Raw genomic sequence first — 15,437 nt, 5'->3', positions numbered from 1 at the left:
CCAATATTCTCCGTGTATCTTCATAGACTACCTCCTAACGCCTCAGTTCTACTCTGCTTCTCAGTAACTTCTTCAGCCCTTACTACTCTTAAAAGTTGTGGCTATTTATGCAGGCCTCTGTGGATGGCAAAGAGTCGGACAGGACTGAGCGACTGAGCACACACGCACGCACACTTCCTCCATACTGGACACGAGTTCCTTGAGGAAAGGTGTTTCTCTGCGTAGTCCATTGGGAAAGTACACTTCTCCTAGCCTGGCCTCAATTTCCTTATCTGGAATGTGTCCATAGGACTGGAATAGCAGAAAGGGCTCTTTCAGCTCTGAGATTTTAAACTGACAGAACTTCAGTTGTGGGGACCTGGTAGATTACCTAGTCCACCCCCATCCTTTTCCAGAAGGGGAAACTGAGGGCCTGGCAGGGCCTTCGCTTCCTGCGTTTTTCTTTCTGGCCTCTCGGGCATGGCTCCCCTGAGGGCATGCAGCCCAGGTTTACAAACTAGGCAAGGGGAGACTCTCGGGCGTCTTCAGGGCTCAGGGCGCCGGAAACACGTGTGTGCTCACCTACGTGTACACACGTGAGCACACCTACAGCAGCAGGGGGCGCTCGGGCCGGCAGGGGGCAGCACAGACTCGGTTTGCAAATACCCGGCGCAGCCCCGAGGGAGGAGGGCGTGCTGCAGTCCCGGCGGCGGCGGCGGCGGCGGCGGCAGCGGCGGCTGGAGGTGCAGCCTCCCAGGTGGGAGGCGGGGGCTGCGGGCGCAGGAAAAGGCGCCTGGGGAGCGGGTACTCGGCGGGGCCTCCTCGGGCCCGGGCGCGGCGAGTGGGAGCGAGCGCGCCAGGAGCACGCAGGCGCCCTGCTCCGGCTGGCCCTCGGCCGGCTCGCCGCGCGGGAGCAGCCGGCAGCCCGCCCCCGCGCCCCCCGCAGCTCCCCGGGCCGCCCGCGGCCGGCCGTCGGGAGCAGCCCCTCGGCCGCGAGCGCAGGCCGCCGGCCCGGCAGAGCGCGTGGCGGCGGAGGCGGCGGCGGGACGGCTGCCTGGCCGCCCCGAGCGCGCCCTCCCGCCCGCGGCCACTCTCAGTCGGCGCTGGCCGGGCCGGCGCGCCCCGCAGGCATCCGGAGCGCGGCCTCGGCCTCGGCGGGAGCGAGCCCCGGGCCGCAGCCGGCGGGAGGAGGCGCGGGCGGGCGCTGGCACTGACGGCGTCGCGGGGCACTCCCGGGCGGCGGCGCAGCGGCAGCGGCGCAGGGGGCGGAGGCAGGGGACGCCCCCAGCCAGGATGCTGCGGTTTCTGCGCCGGACCTTTGGCCGCCGCTCCATGCAGCGCTACGCGCGGGGCGCGGCAGGGCGCGGGGCCGCCGGGCTGGGGGACGAGCGCGACGGGGGCCCGAGGGGGGGCCCGGCCGCCGCTGTCTCCACGCTGCCCGCCGCGCCCGGGGGCAGCGTGTTCCCGGCCGGCGGCGGGCCCCTGCTCACGGGCGGCGCGGCCGTGCACATCTCTGCCGCCGGAGCCTCCAAGGCCACCCTCTACTGCCGCGTCTTCCTGCTCGACGGTACCGAAGTGAGCGTGGACCTGCCGGTGAGTGACGGAGCCGGTCCGGGCCACTGGCACCCCGGGGCTCGTGGGGCAGTTCCCTTCCCCCGATGCTCCCCTCTGGGGAGCTCCCCTTGTACCTCTCCGGGATCCCCTCCCCCTTCTGCGCGCTTTCCTAGTCCTGTTCCCTCTCCGGCCACCCCATTCTGGTCTCTTCCGGGGGCCCCCATCCCTGGCCCGCGCCCCCTCAAGTCCCAAGTCCCCGCCCCCTGGCGCGGGTAACTGTTGTTCCCCTTCGGTCCCTGAGGTTCCTGCAGCGGCCTTCTTGGTGCTGGGCTGTCGTTTAGAGAATGTCAAAACAAGGCGGGGCTGCCCCGGGGTAGCCCGCTTGCCCCCGCAGACTCGCCACCAGGCCGTGGTGGGAAGGCAGGGGAGGAGAAGCCCCCCTCGCCTGCTGGCCGGCAGGTGCCCCAAGTTTGGGGGGGAGTCAGGGGAGTATTTCTGCTCTCTCCAGTCCCCATCTGGGCGCTCCCCACCCCTTCATCCCATCCTAAACAGCGCCTCTGGCCCGCTGCTTCACAGGGGGTTGGGCGACTTGGGAGCTAACTGGAGAATCTACTCTCGCTGATCGGGTCAACTTTGCAGCGGCAGAGCCCCCTTCTGGGCCGCTGGGAGTCGGCCCCCGGGCCTGGGGCGCCGGACTTTCCCCGGGGACTGTGCGTGGAGCCGCGGAGGCACCCCAGGGCGGCTGCGCCGCGGCCTCAGCCCGGGCCACCCGCCCACAGGTGGTTGCACCCCGCCCCCTGCAGCGGAGAGCTCGGCTGGCGCTGCTATCCCCGCCAGGGCGTCCGGCCACCAGCGGGTCTTTCTAGCCCAAGGGGCCAGATCTGATCAGATCGAATCCGCACTTTAGTGGGGCGCCTACTGTGCACCCGGCGCTGCGGCAGACGTTGCCTTTGGGAATCTTTGGGTGTGACTGAGGACACAGTAACGGTTGAGCTTTAGATGAATGTTACAGATCGTCCCGAGGGTTTCAAGTGGGGCGGGCGGAATAACATACCGGGACTTCTAAAGAAAGCATTCAGACCTTCTCGGGTGGGGGAAATTGGACGTCAGGAGAGAACTGGCTGGGAACCTGTAAGGGTTTTAGATGGGAAAATCAGAGTCTGCCTGGCCTGCGATTTAATGTTTCCTTGTGTTAGGTTTAATTTTGAGACAGTTTCAGTTTATGGCGATTTTATTTTTGTGGTTCCTGGTGCTCTCCATAGGATATCATTTTGTTACGATAATACCCTTCGGGGGCCTTTTTATTCATGGAAAAGGAGCCAACATTCCAGTGCTCAGAGCAGTTGTCTTTAAAATAGTATTAAAATGTTACTGTTTTTCCAAGACTGGGCTCTCCAGCTTTTTATTCAGCTGGGAGAGGAGGCTTGAAAAAGGGGAGGGGGGCGGGCCGAGCCGAGTGGAGGAGAGGTGAGTGGGTTGCTTCTGGAGCGGGCAGCTGGTGTGTGGAGAGGATGTGGCGCGTTCTGCATCTCAGATCTGCGAAAGGAATGCTCTGGTTGGGAACTTTGACAACGCTCACTGCTGATGATTTTCTTGTCTGTTCCCCCAAGATGATTCGTTTATAAAATGTATTGCTTCTGTCAGGTTTCTGCGACAGGTTTAAGTGGTGTTCCTGAGATGAAAAATGCAAACCCAGTAAAAATGCATGCGTGGTGAATAGACCCAAACAGGTACCCAGAGGAACAGGTTGGGATGCAAAGGCTGACTTACCTCAGCTGGTGGAGCCCTGGCCTAGCGTGGGGGAGGCAGGTTTTGCATCCTAAAGGTTTCTTCACTTAATTAAAGGCTACTTGACAGAAGAATTAACTAGGTTTTCTTACAATGGCAGATTTCTTTCCTTTTTGTAAAAAAAAAAAAAAAATTATTTATTTATTTTTGGGTTACATTGGGTCTTACCTGCTGCTTGGGTTTTTATCTAGTTGCAGAGAGAGCAGTGCGGGGAGGGGGCTGCTCTTCACTTGCGGTGTGCCGGCTTCTAGCTGCGGTGGCTTCTTTTGTTGGGGAGCACAGGCTCTAGGCGCACGGGCTTCAGTAGTTATGGCATAGGGGTTTAGTTGCTCTGCGGCATGTGGGATCTTCCCAGACCAGAGATCGAACTTGTGTTCCTTGCATTGGCAGGCAGATTCTTATCCACTGTATCACCAGGGACGTCCAATGGGATGCCTTAAGATGTTATTTAGTGAACCTCCAATTTTATTTATATAGACATGCATATAATGTATATGTGCCGCCCAAAGGCAGGTCCAGAGCAAATGTTGGCTTTGGTCATCTGTGCCCTTGCTTGGGGAGGAAAGATGGAGAATTCACCAGTGAGCACAGCTCATTGACTGGAAGATTTATTCTGTGTGAGAGCTGCATCACAGTCTCCCACAGTCATCTTCAGAGTTTCAGTGCCAGTAACGAACTCTCAGTTACAGCATGGGCTCCAAGCAGCCGGGTCTCCATAAAGCTGTAGCATCTGTGCTCCTTCTCAGCCCCATTTCACCAGGCTCACTTTTTATGCTGTCCTTTTTTGGCATTTAGTCCTCCTGGTCATTATTCTCATCTCCTGCATTCCTGAATTTTTACCGCTTCTTGGGCCCTGGGATGGCTTTGTGGCCTGGTACACCGGATTTACCTTTGACCGCCATCTCCCTAAGCTGGATTTTCTGTCTCCAGTCACTTGCTCAGGCACAAAGCACACTTGCCAGGCTAACTATGGCTCTTTTGTAATTAAAACTCTCTGGTGGTGGTAGCGTCATGCATTCTCCGCTCAGCATACTAACCATGCTCAGGCATTGTCATAAGCCGTTTTATAGCCCTAGTCAGGAGGCCTGTGTTCCAGAAGTGCCTCAAACACAAGGCCCTCAGTGGGATTGTGCTGGGGCACCTTGGTTTTCAGCTGGGCTGTGGACCCAAAGGTGAATGAGAGGTGGCCTTGAGGCCCTTCAGAAACGCAGGCAGCAGTGTGTCTTTTTCCTGTAAGTGATGCTGAGCTCACAGGCTCACCAGATAGGGTGCTGGGGATGGATGAATCAGGAGGACTTCCTGGAGACTTTGATTCTTGTGGCTCTAGGATCTCAAATCCAGTGCCCCTTATGCATTTTTAGACTCCCTGTTGTTTCAGGGAGTCAGCCACTTCTTGGCCATGCCACGGCCCCGCTGTTATATATAACAAAGGAAGAAGCAGCTGTAATTGTCTTCTCCAGTGATGCTTCCCTGATGGAGCCTGGAGCCCCCTTCCCCAGGTGGTGGGTCTCATCCTCTGGCACGCCTGTGTGTTCTTAAGCTTTGTTGTGCATCAGGATCTTTGGGGGAAAAAAAGAATCCATCTATAATGGGCAATCTGGAGTGGGCTTCCTGTGCCAGCCCAGCTCCCAGAGGAGGCCTTGGCCCACCATACAGGCCAGAGTGCCCTTCCAGAGCCATTCCTCTTCAGAAACCTGGGTGCTGGCTCAGAAGGTGTGTCCCCCTCCGAGGCCAGGCCCCAGCCCTCAGGTGTGGTCTGGCCAGCAGGGCAGGACTCCCTCGGCCTGCCCGACTCTTCCCTTCTGTTAATGCCGCTGAAGATCCCATTAGTGTGTTTGGCAGCGGCACCCGCTGTTGACTCATATTAGCTCTCTGTTGACTAAATCCCTGGCATCGCTTTTGCTCGTGCGGCTGTTGCTCAGCCCCGTCTCCCCCCTCCCTTGCATGCGCAGGCTTCCAGCAGCTCCGTGTGGAGAGCCAGGAAGGGGTGTGGCTGGCTGGTTAGCGCTCCCTCCCATGCCCTGCAGGGCATGCCTCGTTGGCCAGTAGGGGGTTTGGCGCAGTTGCTCTCACCGTCTCTGAGCTCAGTGTGGACTTGGGTGGTACAGGGCAAGCACAGAGAGTTTCAGGGTGGGAATGTGCACGTTTGAGTTGCGCAGTCTGGCTGCGCCATCCTTGAACCTTGATTTTCTGGTCTTTAAAATGGGAGGATTATATGTCTAAAAGGATATGAAAAGGCCTTAGGAAGCAGCAGGGTGCTGAAGGGTTGCTGGTCGGCTGTCATCTCACACACATCTCTGTGCCTCCTCTTTGGCCTATGAAAAGGGATTGGGAAATTTTCTAGAAATGAACATTAAAAAAAAAAAAAAAAGGGTAGGAATCCCTGGTGGTCCAGTGGTTAGAACTCTGAACTTTCACTGCCAAGGGCCTGGGTTTGATCCCTGGTCAGGGAACTAAGATCCCTTAAGCCGCGTGGCTTGGCCTAAAAAAAAAAAAACCATGCCAGGAAGGCTAAGCGTTGCTTGGCTCTCCCTTATTGGAAATTGGAAACTGGCTGTAGTAAGAGAGATGCTTTATAAAAGTTTCACTTTGAATGAGAAAAGAATGCTACCCTCCCACGCCTACTCCCTGGTGGCTCAAATGGTAATGAATCCATCTATAGTGCAGGAGATCTAGGTTCAATCCCTGGGTCAGGAAGATCTCCTGGAGAAGGGAAGGGCAGCCCACTCTAGTGTCCTTGCCTGGAGAATCCTATGGACAGAGGAGCGTGGTGGGCTATAGTCCATGGGGCTGCAAAGAGTCGGACTAAGTTACTAAGACTTTCACTTTTCACCCCCCACTTACACCCCCAGATAGAAAAATGCCGGTCCTTAGAATTTCAGGACTGGAACCTCAGACCCAACAGAACATACATGATACAACATGAAGATCGTATGTCTAGAAGGGACCCTAGACAACACATATCCACCCATCGTATGTATGGAACACAGAGGCCTGGGGATATAAAGTGACTCCCTTGGTCACTCAGTGAGGAGGAGTCAGGTGCATCTTTGGGAACCACTCTCGCCTTTGGAGATGTGTAGGATCAGCAGTAAGGTGGCTGGCCCGAGTCCTAACACAGCATCATGGCAGGGGGCCAGATATGTTCTGGGCATTTACCTAAACAACGGGAAACTCCAGCAAAAGGGTTCTCTAACTTCAGTGTACACAAAGAGTGCATATGGGATTTTCTTGTCTCCAGTTCAGCTGTGCAGAGCTCACCTGCAGAATTTCTGATTAGTTTAGGAAGCTGGACTTTGAATCGGTACCTTGGGCATGCAAGTCACACCCTTTGAAAAACACTGGCTCTGAACTGTGAGAGCAGAGGGCAGCCGCACTGTGCATTAAAAAGGGCTTCAGACAATGAGGATGGGAGCAGCAGCCTCCAAGCTGGGGGTTGGTAGGCTCACACGTGCACTTTAGGGAGCCCATCTTTGCCACCGCAGAGTGAAGGTTGGGCTGGGAGAGGGAATGGGGACCATTCCCTCTCTGGAGACAGTTCTGCTGTGCAGTAATCCAGGTGAAGGGTGATGAGGGCCTGGGGTGGAGAAGGGACTGAGTGCTGGTGCGTTCCCGGAGGTGGGGCTGTTGATTGAGTGTGGGGGAAGTGAGGAGTGGGGTCTAACTTGGAGGACAGGGGTATCTTCACTCTCAGGTGTGGGAAGAAATGGAGGACCACATAAGACCCATGAGAAGGCAGCTCCTCATCTCCACTCACTCCTGAGGTCCCTGATGCCATGAACACCCTGCCTTATCCCAGACTTCAGGCGGCTGCTTTTTCCTCCTTGTGAGGGCTGGTAATGACTCAAGGTGGCCCTCCAGGGCTTACCCTGCTCGCACCCATCCTGGACTATGAATGAGGCCGTGGGGGCCCTCGGATGACTGTGTCATGGGTTTATGTATTTTTAAACCATACCTTTGTTTTCAAAGGAGGGCAGGTGGGGAAGAGGAGAAGGCAGGAGAGGTGGATGGTGACCATCCCAAGTGGGACAGAGGTGCCCTCGCTTAACTCCGGTTCCTCACTTGCCGGATTGTCGGTGTTAATATGCAGGGTGGGGGTGTCTGCCAGCCTCTCCAGCACCAGGAACATGACCCTGCACAAGTCCAGGACAGAACAAATATTAACTGGTTAAGAGCTTTCACATGTATAACCTCACTGAGTTCTGTCTCTAGTGCACTGTTGTGGATGAAGGCGCAGGTCTGTTTAATTCTGAAATAGCAAAAGATTGTGGTGGGAGTCGGGTCGGTGATACAGGGAGATAGCCTTTCTCCTACATTCTTGCATAGGGACTTAGAAAAAACTCCACTCCATCACCGCAGAAATCCTCCACCCACAACTTGTCCTCAAAACCCGTGTCCCATCTTTCTCCATGGCCTGACTCCTGTCTCCAGCCTCCTCCATGCTGCCCAGAGTGTTTCTTCTGCAGGAATCTGGTTCTTTGCACTGGGGCTTCCTCCTCGGGCCCATGGCAGCTGCCTGCAGGCAGGGTCAGCTGCTGATTCATCTTGGTGGGTTTTTGTTTTTTTTTTTTTTTTTTGGTGGTTGGCATGTGTTTTCCTCCCCCACTTGCATTTCACAGGAGAACACGTTGGCAGCAGAAAGATTAGAAAATATAGAGATGGAGGAGAAGTTAAAAACATCTAAAATCTCATCAGAGATAACCACTTTTAAAACTGTGGTGTGTGTGTGTGTCCATCTGTACTTTTCTCTTTGTTTTTAGTTCTGAATATGTTATTTAAAACGATGAATTTATATGGGTTGATAACAGTAAAGTCTCTTTCTCCACCTCTACAGCACAATTGAATAGGGAGCTAGACCCCAAGTTTGGGCCTCTTTAGGGTGGGACCCTTCTGCCCCTACTACTTTACAGCCCCTGGGATCCTTAGCTGGGGCGAGGAGCTCCCTGTGGCCATCTGAGCTGTACGCTACCTAATGCCTGGGTAAGGAGTGGGGTCCTCATCCTTGGAGCCCTTCCCCACCAATCACCTTTGCTTCCTGGCAGCTTAGAGGTCCCGTTGATGTGGCCACAGACTCCCCTTGCATCTGAGGGCTTGTGTTCTGAACACCTGCTTTGGGGAGGCTCCCACCTGCCCAGGGAGCTCAGGCCCTGCTCCCAGCCGGGGCTGATGTGGCATAGATGGGTGGGTAACCCTGCAGCATCCCAGGAGTGCCTCCTCTGCCCCAGGGTCTCTCATCTCATCCTGCAGCCTCTTCAGCTTCTCTCGACACTGGATGTATCTCACTAGTCCCACTTGATTTTAATTTCTGGCTTATTTTTGTTTCCCACAATGTTTTTGTTTGGCCAGTGCTTTCAGTCACCCAAGACTGGTTGTGCATTTACCCCGCATGAAGCGTTGGGAGGGGATAGGACAGGGGAGAGAGTTCCAGTCTAGAAGCGGGGAGACAGTGTCAGGAGATAACTCGGAACCCCACGAGGGGTGGTGAGGGGGTGAGCCATGGAACCGTGGGCTAGATTTGGAGAAGGTTCAATGCCCTGAGTGACACTGAGTTGTCCGGAAGGTTGCCTAGGAGGTTCTGCTGTTAAGAGTTGCTCAGAAGGCATTCAGTGGATGAAGCAGCAGGTGCAAATACAGGGAGGATGGGAGCCAGGAAACGGCACTGGCTGGGCTTCCAGCTCCTTGTGATTAGGGATGATTGTGAGCGCCGGCTGAGCCCCCAAATCTTGAAGGAGTGAGTGAGCAACCTCTGAAGCACAGAGGAGGGTCTCAAGCTGGTAAGAGTCAGGGGATCACAGTGTGCTGATACTATGCTAAGTGCTTAAGTGACTTGAATCCTTACCAGACCTCTTTTGGTGGTTACTGTTGTTATACCTTATTTGTGAGAGGGAAGAATCAGGGCCCAGCAGACTGATTTAAAAAACCCCACCGGTGTCACATAGTAAGGCAGACTGTAGCTTTGGGCTAGAGGAGGTTTGTGTCGGGAAGGTCGTCTGACCAGGACTGGGTCTGGGAGGAGTGGGGGTGGGAGGAGCCTGCCCCAGGGTTGATGGGGACCCGGAGCCTCAGAACGGTGGCCCCCTTTCCAGGCCACTTGGGGTTCCCATGCATGGAATTCACACCTGTAAGTCATACTGGGTGAGTGTGGTTTCAACCAGAGGGCCTTCTGGTTTGAGGCCCATAATTCTTCAACGCTGAGTTTGGTAATAGGCAACATTTTAAAAAAGTAAGTGTTTAATGGAACAACACTAAAATTATCACAGAGAGAAACATTTTATATATTCCCATCCTGCTGCATAGCAACTGGTTGGTTTCACCGCTCCCTTCAGTCTTTGGGCTTTTGCATACATGTTTATAAACATGGTGTGCAGCCTTTTATATACTGTTTTTATTTTTTAAAAAAAAACCTTTTTTCCTCTTACCCAAGCCTTCCAGACATACTTTTCACCCAGTTTGGTCCCTTCTTTTTGGCTTATTCTGAATTACTTAAAGAAGTTTGTGTGTATGTGTGTGTGTGTAATATTGCCTGTGTGTGTGTAATAATACCTGTTCCTACCTGTCTCTTGGGGTTGAAGGTTGTCACTCAGAGCACTTGGTATCTTGCCTGTTGACTCTCCTACCCCCGAGGCTTGCAGAATCTGTGTTAACTTCCCTTAATTGCTACCATCTGGGAAAGTGTTGTATCCCCTTTACGCAGGTCTCAAGGCCACTCAGCTGTAAGTAGGGTGGAGCCAGAATTGAATCTGGGTTTCCTGACCCATTCTTTAGTGCTCTACCCCTAGCCCACGAAAGGTGTGCTCTCCGGAACTCCCAGGGAAGGTCAGAATCTTTTGTCCTTTGACAGGTTAGAATTTCCTGCTGTAAACTGCCCTGCCTTTGCTGAACCTCTTTGCTTTACAGCATCTCTGGCATTCGGGTTCTGTCTACCATTTCTTAGCATGTCTTGTAGGTTCTTTCCCCCAGTGTCACAGTTGGCTGAGTGCCCAGCATTTCCTTCTAGAAGTTGTGAACTGGAGGGTGATATCCCCAGGGCCCTGTGCCACCCATGGGGTCATCTGGAGTGTCTTTGTTTCCTGGCACTGAGCCGAGTCCCAGGGGCAGAATCACCCAGGGAAGCTGGCCCTGCCAGGGGGATGTGGACCACCCGGTTCCTCGGGTGCCTGCAGGGTCAGCCTCCCTTGGCTCTGTGGTGCCTCTTCCATGCCCACTTCATGCCTGAATGCTCTTGTCATCTGTGTCATGTCTTATGTGTGTTCAAGGGGCTTGAGGTAGGCTTGGTAGCATCTCTCCTTTATTCCAGCTTGCTTGCTCAGCTGCACCTTCTTTGAAATATGGATTTTTAAAACTGTGATAATACGTAAGTAGCATAAAATTGACCATTTTAACCATTTTTAGGTGTACACTTCAAAGTATGTGCACATTGTTATGCAAGATGACCGCTGTTCATCTCTAGGACATTTTCATCATCCCCAACTAAAGCCATGTCCAGTAAACTCGAACTCCCCATTCCTCCTTCCCGGTACCCCTGGCAGCCTCTAGTCCGCTTTCTGTCTCTAGGAATCTGACTCCTCCAGCTACCTCCCGTAAGTGGAGTCATACCGTCCTTGTCCTTTTGTGTCTGGCTTCTTTCACTTAGCATAATGTCTTCAAGGTCCATCCAGGTGGTAGCATGGGTCAGCTTTTTAAAGGCTGAATGATACTCCAGTGTGCAGACATGCCACAGTTTGTTGACCCATTCATCCGAGTTACAGACTTTTCTTCGTGTCTGGGCCTTCCTAACTCTGCCCTGCCGTTCACCGATGGCACTGCCATCAGAGACTTGGATGTCCTCCGCCCACCCCTCTGGGTTTTGTCCTTGACATCCTGGCTTCTCTCACCTGGGACTCTTCCTTTTCTTGCTAATCCTTCTCCCGGGTTGTCTGGTCTTTTGTCAGAGTTGCTCAGTGTTGGCAAGTCCTCTGTCCAGTCAGTCTTTAAATCTTTTAATGATGAAATACAGATGCAAAAGAGTATCTGTAATATGACTGGTTTAAAAGAAAAGTCGGACATGACTGAGCGACTTCACTTTCACTTTTCACTTTCATACATTGGAAAAGGAAATGGCAACCCATTCCAGTGTTCTTGCCTGGAGAATCCCAGGGATGGGGGAGCCTCGTGGGCTGCTGTCTGTGGGGTTGCACAGAGTCAGACATGACTGAAGCGACTTAGCAGCAGCAGCAGGGACTTCCCTGGTGGTCCAGTGGCTAAGACTCCACATTCCCAATGCAGGGGGCCCAGGTTCCATCCCCCCTCGGGAAACTAGATCCCACATGTCCTGCAGTGAAGATGGACAATCCCACGTGTCGCAACTAAGACCCGTGCTGCCAAATAAGTAAATAAATAAATACTAAAAAAATTAAGTAATGTAACAAACATCCTTGTACCTTCCACCCAGCTTAAGAACAAAGAGCCTCACCAGTGCTGTTAATTCCCCACCCACGTTCCCTCCCTAATTGCCTTCCCTTCCCCCACCCCTAAAGTTTATCTCATTCCTTTTTTGATGGGTTTGCCTCATGTGTGTGTTTCCCTAAAAGATAGACTGTTCGTCCTGCATGTTTGTGAACTTTATAGTATATGGATTTTTCACTCAATATTGTGTCTGTGAAGTTTATCCATATTGATGAGATGGCTGGACTTCTTGCCGTGCTGTATGAATATACCCGAATATATTTATCCTTTGTCGGTGGACATTTGGGATGATTTCAGTTCGGAGCTATTAGGGGAAAAAATGGCGCTTTGAACCTCCTGAAATTGGTCTCCTGGTGCACGTTTGCAAGCCAGCATCTCTCCTGGGTATGTACCCGTCGCTGGGAGGGCGGCAGGCAGGGCCTTTTAAGATCATATGAAATTGTTTTCCAGAGTCCCTGCAGTACATAAAAGCGTCTGCTAATCCATTCTTCAGCCCTGGGCGTTGGGCAGCTTTTCTGTTTTATTTTACCGGTCTTGCGGGAGTTAGTGGGAACTCACTGTAGTCTTCACTTTTTCCCAGTTGTTGATGGGTTGAGGATCTTGGCGTGTTTATGGACCATGAATGTATTTCCTCCTGGTATGCTGTGTTCTATGATGTTTGCCTGGTTTTTAGTTGGGTTATATTTTTCTCATTGTGTTCGGCTCCTTTCTCTGCTGGCCTTGATGAGGTTGTCTCCCATACCCACTTCCTCTTCTGAGCTCACCTCAGTGGAACAAGGGAGAACGCGTCCATGTAAGTCCCCCTTGCCTTTCTTCCCTAAGTGGAAATGAACGTTCCATCTTCCATTTCGCTGTGAATTAGCTGAAGTCTGTTGCTGCTGGTGAGCGGTTGCGGGATGTGTAGTCTTCATTCACTTCTGCCTACTTTCCTTCCAGTTTGTATTCATTGAAATTTTAAGTGCAGTCAAAAGCAGAGAGAGCCCCAAGTACCCATCATATAACGAACATAACCTAGGTACCCGGTGTTAAACTTCATCACTTATTAATGTGGCCCCTCTCTTTTCACTGGTATTCTTATATCTGTTCCTTCCTGATTCTTTAAAAAAAAATTCCAAAACAAAATCCCAGTTATCTAAAAGATAAGGGCTGTGTTTTCTAAAAAATATTCACAATATTATCACAACACCTAAAAATAATTAATAGTTGTCTTTTAGTCTCAGATATATAGTCAGTGTTCAGATTGTCTTATTTGGTTGTCACACCAAGGTCCTTTGAGTGTGTTTGGTTGATTATCTATCTGAAGCTCTTTAAGAATTTTTTGAAATGTTATTTTCTCTTGCTTTATTGAGGCATAATTGACAAATAAAAATGCTATTTATTTCAGATATAAAGCATGTTGATTTGATATACATCTGCATTGTGAAATGGTTACTGCACATTGAGGTAATTAACATATCCATCACTTTTCTGGTCACCATTTGTGTGTGTATCTTGGCAGATTTCAGGTACACTCTACATTATAATTAACTATTGCATCATCACGCTGTCATTTAGATCCCAGAACTTATTTATTTTATAACTGAAGTTTGTGTTCTTTGACCAACATCATCTCCTTTTTCTCTGCCCCACAATTTAGCTAAAGCTCTTAATCTGGAGTTTTCCCTTCTCCCCTCCTTTTCTTCCCCATTTGTTGAAGGAGTGAGCCATCTGTCTTCGAGTTTCCCACTGTGGATTTCCTTGATGGCATCCTCAACATTTGGTTCCCCAGAGGTACAGTTGATACAAGCATCACTTAAAGCATCTGACTCAGCACACAGAAAACAGTGAGGCAAGTTCCTTGTCCTTGAGAAGCTTGAGTGGAGACAAGTCATTACACCTGGTGTGAAAAGTGCCCCGGGGAAATTCAAATAAGCTTAAAGAAAGGGCTAAGGTGGGAGGACTGGGAGGGGAAAGATGGGCAACCAGAAAATTTCGGAAAGCTTTGAGTTCTGAGGACAGTGGAGAATAGCTTTTCTGGTGGCCAGTCAGCATATGCAAAGGCGCTGAGGCTTGAGATAATACTTGCAGGATTCCTCCTCCTGTTCAGCCCCTGCCTGTGAGCCTAGGTATCCTATCTTTCATTGGATGTTGCTTCTTTGAAAAGCTCCAGATTCCTCATCTTTGAGAAGTGTTCAGTAGATTTGATTAAAAGAGTATCTTTTTGTTCTGGTTCTTCATCAGCTCCATAAGTGTAGTTTTGAATGTCTCCCCCGGTGGCTTAGACAGTAAAGAATCTGCCTGCAATGCAGGAGACCAGGGTTTGATCCCTGGTTGGGGAATATCCTCTGGAGAAGGGAATGGCAACCCACCACAGTATTCTTGCCTGGACAGAGGAGCCTGGTAGTTTACAGCCCATGGGGCTGCAAAGAGTCGGACATGAGTGGGTGACCAACACTTGACCTTGAGGTTCTCTTTTTCTGTATCTTACTCCTGTTTGGGTTCCTTTACATTCTACCGGAACATCTCCCCCCCACTGCCCCCCACCCCCACCCCGTGAGCTCACCCCGTGAGCCCTTTCTCTCCGTCTCCTGGCCAGAGGTGCCTGCAGACATTTTTAGGAGTAGAGTCAATGAACTTGAACACTGCAGAGAGAAAGGAGGTGGAACAGATGGCAGGGCAGTGGGAACCACTCGGTTTTACTCCTAAAGAAACACTTGAAAGCCACGTGGTCCAGAGCGTCATTCTGGGGTGTCAGGTCTTTGCCTTGGAGCACGCCTGCTGTTCCACAGCCAGAGGCTGCTCACCTGTGGCAAATGAGCAGTAATTAGCATGTAATAGGAGCAGTTTCCTGCATGCGCCTCCTGGCTCCTCCTCTCGGCGGCCCGGTGACAGAGGCAGACCTCTTCGCCTCTCCGAGGTCCCCCTTCCTGTTCCCAGACTCACCCGTGGTTCTCCCCAGGGCCCAGAAGAAACTGCCCGCTCTGGCATCTGCCTGTGAAACAGCCATGGGCTTCATCCAGGAAAGCCCGATACACTGTAAAGGTGCTTGAGGGTTAGTTATTAACCCAGAGCACTCCCTGGCAGCCCATTCCAGTCCTTTGATGGCTCCTGTTTGCTGGGGCCCAAGGCCCAAGCCACCTGCCCAGTGAGCTGCAGTCTGTATTGGGTGGCAGTGACAGTGGGGGTCAGAGTCCAGGGAGGGGCCCAGCTGGCTGGAGACTGGCTCCTGTCCCTGCACACAGGCTGGAGTGGCAGATCCCAGGGGAACTGGGGGGAGGGAGCTAAGAGGAGGGAATCTGTATGTGGGATGTTTCAGTGGGAGCCAGGCAGTCCAAGGTCAGAAACATTTATTTGGGATGCTTCAGTATTCTGCATAGGACTGACTGACTTTGAAGTCCAGAAGCATTTAGCTTTGTTCTCAAAGCTATGGTGATAGCTCCTCTTCATTAAAAAGGCTTCCGAAGAAAAATGCAAAAATTATGTGCCGTCTTCAGAAAAGAAAAGAAGCATTGCGTGTACTTGGATTACTGTTATGTGTCATTTATCTTATTAACTCACTTCACAAGACGAGCACGGCCACACAGATGAGTTTTCGAGAGAGCTGAAGTTCATTCTGTTTACTGATGAGCTCTGCTTTATGCCATCTGTTTCATGTATTCGTTAAAAACCCCAGTAAAAAATGATACCGGTGA

The 15,437-nt window shown here is 52.1% G+C and overlaps 1 protein-coding gene across 9 annotated transcripts in view; it reads left to right on the top strand.

Annotated features, from left to right (window-relative positions):
* The first annotated feature begins 1,203 nt into the window (after positions 1–1,203).
* The window catches only part of EPB41L4B (erythrocyte membrane protein band 4.1 like 4B), a 138,541-nt gene continuing 124,307 nt past the window's right edge, over positions 1,204–15,437 (top strand). For 2 of the 9 annotated variants that reach the window (XM_061426436.1, XM_061426437.1), the window contains exon 1: positions 1,205–1,572. In XM_061426436.1, the coding sequence (XP_061282420.1) occupies positions 1,273–1,572 (300 nt within the window). In that variant the 5' untranslated portion in view covers positions 1,205–1,272. Of the gene's footprint in view, positions 1,573–15,437 lie in introns of all 9 variants that reach the window. The other 7 variants (XM_061426440.1, XM_061426438.1, XM_061426435.1 and 4 more) reach the window with 6 other exon arrangements.

The sequence above is a fragment of the Bos javanicus genome, chromosome 8 (assembly GCF_032452875.1).
Source record: "Bos javanicus breed banteng chromosome 8, ARS-OSU_banteng_1.0, whole genome shotgun sequence".
NCBI lineage: Eukaryota > Metazoa > Chordata > Mammalia > Artiodactyla > Bovidae > Bos > Bos javanicus.
The sequence above is the reverse complement of the archived record's forward strand: the minus strand, read 5'-3'. Positions and strand labels throughout refer to the sequence as shown.